General features: G+C 50.1%; 1 protein-coding gene across 2 annotated transcripts in view; it reads right to left on the reverse strand.

The window, feature by feature from the left end:
• Positions 1–7,505, reverse strand: part of lrp6 (low density lipoprotein receptor-related protein 6) — a 20,071-nt gene that overhangs the window by 9,797 nt on the left and 2,769 nt on the right. Inside the window, exons 2-9 of one of the 2 annotated variants that reach the window (XM_037695611.1) lie at positions 6,828–7,224; positions 6,243–6,440; positions 5,981–6,177; positions 5,646–5,777; positions 3,553–3,949; positions 3,303–3,474; positions 2,477–2,693; positions 2,048–2,337 (exon numbers count right to left, since the gene is read on the reverse strand). In XM_037695611.1, the coding sequence (XP_037551539.1) occupies positions 2,048–2,337; positions 2,477–2,693; positions 3,303–3,474; positions 3,553–3,949; positions 5,646–5,777; positions 5,981–6,177; positions 6,243–6,440; positions 6,828–7,224 (2,000 nt within the window). Of the gene's footprint in view, positions 1–2,047; positions 2,338–2,476; positions 2,694–3,302; positions 3,475–3,552; positions 3,950–5,645; positions 5,781–5,980; positions 6,178–6,242; positions 6,441–6,827; positions 7,225–7,505 lie in introns of both variants that reach the window. The other variant, XM_037695610.1, reaches the window with a different exon arrangement.

Consider the following 7,505-nt stretch of genomic DNA (forward strand, 5'->3'; position numbering starts at 1 on the left):
CCCTGTGATGGACTGGAGACCTGTCCAGGTGTCCCTGTGATGGACTGAGACCTGTCCAGGTGTCCCTGTGATGGACTGAGACCTGTCCAGGTGTCCCTCACCTCTCACAGTGATGGCTGATGTGGGCACCAGTGACCTCCCTGACTTGAAGAGGAAGCAGTGCGTAAAGTCGATGGATGAATTATTTGTTCCTAGATTTTTTTTATTAATTATTTTATTTTTGAAAAAGCCAGGCCGCTGATCTAATACTGATGATTTAAGTTACAGAATTTTATGCACTCCTGTATTTGTTCCCATTTATTGGTATAAATATAAAACGATGTAAAAAGATTTGATACAGTAAGGACACATATTGTTTTAAATAAACGTTCTATTTGTTTACATTGTTGTTTAATCTTTTCCATTGTCACTTACATAAACATTATTACTGAAACAAAATTTATGAGTATTTCAATAGAAAATCTGTTTCTGAATTGGATCGATTCACCGGACGCAGAGACTCTGACCCCTAACAATAACCAGACCCTGCAATGTAGATGTGACGTGTGGATTTTCAGAATAAAGACAGCTAATGTTCACATTGAACTGATTTAGATTCATCATTTTTAAATCTACACTGATGAAAACATTTCGGTACGTTCCGTCCACATGTGTACCGTTTGTTATTTTTTCCACTCATTAAATTTTATTAACGAGAGATTATGCACCGCGGAACTAAAGTTCTTAAGCGTGTTTCAGCACGGCGCTATTATCTTGCAGCACGCGCAGCATTAGCTTCTCGTTGCGGTCTCGTGTTTGGGAACATTATGTGTTTCTTGTTAAAAGACGAGTGAACAGATCAAAGCTGTGTCGACGACGTTTCACGGAGACTGGATCTGCAGCAGCACGTCGAACTTGTTAACGACTTGAAACGACATCGTCTGAACGTCTCTTCAAGCAGCTTGTTCCAAAGAGCGACAACAGCAGCATTTAAACAACTTCATCAGGTCATTCAGATCGGTCCAGAGCAACAACACGAGCCGTAGGAGCTTTTAAAGCTCTGGAGCTACGTCCGAATGTTGTTGATGCGCCGACTTTAAAGGTACAGAGCCCCAATACGACATCACGTCAACACTTCAGCCAAAAAGTTGTAGCAGCACTTTAAGAAAAAGATAAAACTGATCGTCAACAAGTCCTGGACCAGATTAAAGCCCTGATGATGATGATGATGAGTGAGAGACAATATTCAACCACCTCATATGACGACCGTGCAAGAACAGGTATTGTTATTGTATTATTGTGATCTAATTAACCGTTTTAATTTAAAATTATAATCTTATTAACTCAATTTCTTTTCAATCACTGTCGTTTGCAGTCTGAGGATGATAGCTGAGTCTTCTTCATCCACCAGATCACCTCCAGCTAAGAAGTCTGTAATGACGGAACTTGTTTACTTGGCATATTTTCAAAATAAACATTTTGTACATCTTTATTTTGGCCTTTTTTGTACCGAAAATTAACCGAACTGAGACCTCCTTGAAACTGATGCAAACTGAAATGTGATTTTAGCGTAACATTACATTCATAAATAACATATATATAACTGACTGACTGACTGACTCATGGTTACGGTACCTACTAGAGTAAATAACCATTCCACCTACAGAAGGAACACAAACTAGTCTAAGCAGAGCACACTACAGGTAATCACTGGAGAGAAAAGTGCTAAACACCTATGTATCCGAACACTTAAAAAAAATTAACATACCGGTAAATTTTACCCACAATGCGTACCTGAGGTCATGTGACTGGCAGTACTCGGTAAAATACTACAGTACGGTTAATGTTCATAATCACTGCCATTGATTTTTATTGTTAAACGTGTTTTGGTAAGAGCTGCTGTTTTTAAATGTGCTTTATAAATAAATGTGACTTGTTTCCTCCTCGTCTGAGGTGACAGACTACGCGCCCGGACGGACGGCCACATCCAATATGGCGGCGACATCGACGTACGATCCAGCTCTCACCGAGGCGTCTACGTATAAATGACCATGGCTCAGAAACCCACCTTGAGGGTGATGTCGGTCCAGTAGATACGGTTGTCGGTGACGTCGAAATCGAGCGCCGACGCCTCCTTGACGCCGGTGAGCGGGATGGCCACGTTGTTGTTGTTGGTCTCCAGGGAGATCCGGCGGATGTCGGTGTGGCGGGAAAAGAGCAGGAAGGCCTCGGGGACAATGCAGGTCCGCAGGTCGGCCAGGAGCTCCAGACCCATGGGGCAGTCGCAGCGCACGCCGTGAGGCGTGAACAGGCACAGGTGGCTGCAGCCGCCGCCAGACTCGGCACATGGGTTCGAACCTGCGCACCAGAGAACCAAAAACCTTTGATCATAAACTGAACCAGGTCTAAACCATGGAGCCAGATCTAGACCCTGGAGCCAGGGTGCTGTGCATTTAGCCTTTCTAAAACCAGGTTCTGGTCCTGCAGCAGGACTCACCGTGGACTCCGTGGACCCGTGTGGCCTTCAGGCCCATGAGGTCGGGCAGCTGGTCGATGATAATGTCCCTCTCGGCGGTGCGTTTGTGGACCCGCTCGATGCTGCGGCGCTGCCAGTCCGTCCAGTAGATGTGGTCTTCAAGCAGGGTGAAGCCGAAGATGTGAGGAATCTTGTCCTCCACCAGAACCCGTCGAGCAGACCCGTCCGTGTCCATCACCTGCAGACACACAGGGCGCTCAGAACCACGGCTCGACCCGTCTGCGCTCCCAGAACCCCCCCTCTCCTCTCCGTCCTCAGTCTGAAGGACTCTGCTGGTTCTGGAGTTTTGGACCGCAGAGCAGCAACAGATCCAGGTTCAGGCCCAGTTCTAAACACAGCTGACCACAGCTGGACCCACGCCACAATCAGAACCAGATGTGGACTCTGACTGCAAAACCTCAGCCCTCTGAGGATCCTGAGGACAAGGAGGGGAGGGGGGCTCAGAAGGAGAACACGAGGCGGCCCGAGGAGTCAGAACCGCCTGCTGCCAAGAACCAGGAGGACTGAGGGGACCCAAAAGAACCAGGGGGTTGGAGGTAGATACATAAAAAAAGAACCAAAGAATCTGTCTTTAGAACCTGGTGGAACATTTTGGTCTTCATGGACCTTTTCTTCGGTTCCGTACAGCAGAACCACAGACGGTTCCTCTGGTGTTGGCCTCAGCCAGATTAGTTTCTACAAAACCGATCATCACCAGAACATCCAGCCTGGTTGGATTCTGTCACATTATTTGGTTTCTACGGTTCTGGTTGGGACATCTGATCCCGACCAGAAGCTTCAGGCTTACCTCGATTCGGTCCGTCTTGGCGTCTCCCCAGTAGATTTTGTGTTCGTTGTAGTCGAGCGCGAGCCCGTTGGGCCAGCCCAGAGACGTGTTCACCATCACCATCCGCTCCGTCCCGTCCATATTGGCCCGCTCGATTTTCGGCACCTCGCCCCAGTCGGTCCAGAACATGTACCTGTGGGCCGGACCAGAACCGTCCTCAACACCTCCTCACTTTGACTCAGCAGGGATCTGCTCTAGGAATTAGACTCACCCAGCCATGGGATCCAGAACAATGGCTCTGGGTTCGTCCAGGTCCTCGGAGATCAGAATCTTCCTCATGGTGCCGTTGAGTCGGGTCACCTCGATGCGGTCCGTCCCAGTGTCGGTCCAGTAGAGGTTTCGGGCGACCCAATCGACGGCGATACCGTCGGGGTGGCTCACCTGAGACGTGACCACGAACTGGGCGTCGCCTCCGTCCAGGCGGGAGCGGCGGATGGCCTTCACCTCGTCGTCGGTCCAGTAGGCGTAGCCCTCCACCGGGTCGTAGTCGATGGCGATGGCGTGCCGGATGTCCTCCACCGGCAGCACGATGTCCGTGAAGTCCGGCGTGTCCAGAGAGATCTGACGCAGGTCTGTCCGCCGCGCCAGCAGCAGAATCTGGGTAGCACCTGAGGAGGACGGCGAATGTCAGAACCAAAAATTGGCTTCACAGACGGAGGCAGAAATGCAGAGCAAAAAGAGAGCCTCAAACTACCAGTGGCTGCGTGAAGCTTCTTTCTGATACTTTCATAGGAAACAGCTAGACACCCATTACTTCTTGTTTAGATACCCATTAATTCCTGTTTAAATACCTGTTACTTCCCGTTTAGACACGCATTACTTCCTGTTTAAATACCCGTTACTTCCTGTTTAGACACGCATTACTTCCTGTTTAAATACCCGTTACTTCCTGTTTAGACACGCATTACTTCCTGTTTAAATACCTGTTATTTCCTGTTTAGACACCTGTTACTTCCTGTTTAGATATGTTATTTCCTGTTTAAATATCTGTAACTTCCTGTTTAGACACGCATTACTTCCTGTTTCGATACCCGTTACTTCCTGTTTAGACACGCATTACTTCCTGTTTTAGAGAGAAGAAGCACAGCCCACAAAGTGGGGGGTCTATGGCGCTGCTGTGTGACATCAGAGGGGTTTGGACGGATTGGCTGAATCCTTCGGCCTGTAGGAGTAGAATGTTAGAGCCGGAGCGCTGAAGAGCTTCGGCTGATAGCTGAAGCAGCTCTCCTCTTCTAGAAAACATGAACAAAAAGATCAGGTTGCAGCTTGGGAGTGGAACACACGGCTGCTCACCAACACTCCGACCAAACCACCGAGTCATTCACAAGCTGCCCAGACAGCTAAGATTCAGCTCTCGGTTTGTTCTGACAGAACGTCCGTCTGAACACGTTTGCCTTTAGCTAACGTGTTGCTGTCTTTAGCTTCTAGCTAAGAGTTTTCATTTAGCTATCATTTGGCTAATTTGATCTTTTAGCTATCATTTAGCTACTTTTTAGAAAGCATTCTGCCCATTTACCTTCTATTCGTCTCCCTTTAGCTACTATTGGGCTTGTTTTAGCTTCTATTCAGAGAGTCAGAGTCAGAGTTTCTTTATTGTCATTCGCACCTCATGTGGTACATGTGGTGGAGCGAAATTATGTACGCAGGGTCCCAGTTACATCCAACAATAAAATGTATAAGAAAAACAGTAATAAGATATGAACTAAGAAAAACATCAACTAAATATACACTAAGCTTCTTTCAGCTTCTTTTCCTCCATTCATCTGCTCGGAGCATCTTTAGATACTGAGCAGGTAAATAAAGTCACCTGGTCTTAGACGTGCACTGCTGCTCGTGCACGTTTCTGGTGACCGTAACATAGCTGGGGTGATTCTGAAGGTTCTGAGGACCCCCTCCTGCCACGTCAGACTTCCAGAACGACGACCCAGATCCTGATCCGAGGCCCGGACTCAGGACCCGCTTGTGAATGGGGGCTTTGTCTGCGGGGGACCATGTGATCCGGGTCTTACAAAAGCTCAAATGTAAACAACAGAGGGGGGTGGGGCTTCAGACGCAGCAGGGTTACCATGGCAACAGCCCGACAGCACCTTCAGCAGCTCGAGGAGGAGGTGGGGGAGGAAGCAGCTCCTCCACAAATAAAAACTTCTGGATTCACCGGATTAAAGAACCGTGCCGAGACAGAACCGAGCCTCCGCTGCAGAACCTTTCACAATAAAAAGGTAGAATGTCTACACCAATCAGAAGGTTCTGATCAGAGCCGGGGCCCAACAGAACCTCAGAAAGTTCCCCAGGACGCGTCCTCACCGTCTCTGCAGGTCCTCCCGTCCTCCAGCAGCTGGACTCCGGTGGGACAGGCGCAGCGGAAGAAAGGTCCGGTGGGGGAGAGCAGGCAGAGGTGAGAACAGCCTCCGTTGTTCTGGGAGCAGGAGGTGCTGGCTGCTGGACACACACAACCGGGTCAGAACAACCGGGTCAGAACCCGCTCACACACACACCACACTGGACTCAGGCAGAGGAACGAATGAAACAACCATCCACGACCAGAACCACATTCTGGTGGGAAAGTCCAATCTGGAACCGGTTCTTGCCAGACACATACGAGACAGTGTGGGTTACAGATCTGGTTCTGGTGGACTCACAGGCAGGCTGTCTCCTGGGGCTGAACACGTGGATGTCCATGGGTGAGAAGATGTTGGAGTGGACGACCCGCTGGTTCTGACCCGAGAGCTTCCTGCAGGAGTGGATGGAGTGGGTGGTCCAGTCGGTCCAGAACAGCGTGTTCTGGTCCAGGGTGAGGGCGAAGGGGTGAGGCAGCTCCCCTTTGATCACCACCGTCCTGCAACAAAAACACGGGTCAGAGTGGGTCGGGCCCAGGCAGAACCCAGTCCGGCGGGTCGGTACCTGGAGGAGCCGTCCAGGTTGGCCCGGTGGATGAAGTTGAGCTTGGCATCGGCCCAGTACAGCTGGTTCTGTTCGTAGTCCAGGGTCAGCCCGTTGGGCCAGTTGATGTCCTTGTCCACGATGATGGACCGGTTGGTCCCGTCCATCCCGGCCCGCTCGATCTTTGGGACCTCACCCCAGTCTGTCCAGTACATGAACCTGAGGACAGATGGACGGAAGACTCAGACTTGCAGAACATGGACAAAACAGACCGGGGACCAGAGACAAACTGGACCTGGGACCAGAGACAAACTGGACCTGGGACCAGAGACAAACTGGACCTGGGACCAGAGACAGTCAGTCTCTCTGTCTTAGTGTCTGTCATTAATGAAAGTCTTGAAGACTTGTAGAGGATGTGATGACAGACAGTTGTCTGGGTCAAAGGTCGGATCTGTTTGACCGTGTCCAGCCGAGTCAGACCGATCTTACTGGGTCTACCCAAGTCAGACTCAAGTCTCTGAATGCTCCAGTGGGAGGTTTTTGGACTTGATCGGCTGGAGAACCAAACAAATCCCTAACAGAGTGTAGACCAGCACCCAGACTCACCCTCGTTCTGGATCCAGGGCGATGGCTCTGGGCTGGTCCAGCTCCTGCCAGAACAGAACCTTCCTCAGAGACCCATCCAGCTCGGCCACCTCAATCAGATTACTCTCAGAGTCCGTCCAGTAAAGTTTCCTCCCTAACCAATCACAGGCCAGCCCGTCCGGGGAGGTCAGACCCTGTACCACGGTCTGGACCACCCGGGCCCCGGACTGGTTGAAGAAGGTCCGTTTGATGGCCTCCTCGCTCACGTCGCTCCAGTAGATGAGGCCCTGAGCGTACACGTAATCCACGGCGGCAGCGTCCTCCAGGCCCTCCACCACCACCGTGGCGTTGGCCTTCTCGTGCTCCACGTCCACGATCCGAAGATCCCGCCGGTTCGCATAGAGGAGGAGCGGTTCATCTGGAGGTCCGAAAAGAGACAAACAGAACATCAAAGTCCAGCACCAAAAACCCGACACTTAAACCTGAATTCACTGATTCGACACAGAAATGAGACCAAAACAAAAACGTTTCCTCAACTGATTCTGTTCACACGAAACGAAAGCGACGCCACTGAGCGCCTCGATCCAAACATGAGGACCAAACTGGTTTCCTCTCTAGCTACAACCAGATCTACAACTAGCTACAACCAGATCTACAACCAGATCTACAACTAGCTACAACCAGATCTACAACTAGCTA

This window comes from Nematolebias whitei, chromosome 22 (genome assembly GCF_014905685.2).
Source record: "Nematolebias whitei isolate Nwh7 chromosome 22, NemWhi1, whole genome shotgun sequence".
NCBI lineage: Eukaryota > Metazoa > Chordata > Actinopteri > Cyprinodontiformes > Rivulidae > Nematolebias > Nematolebias whitei.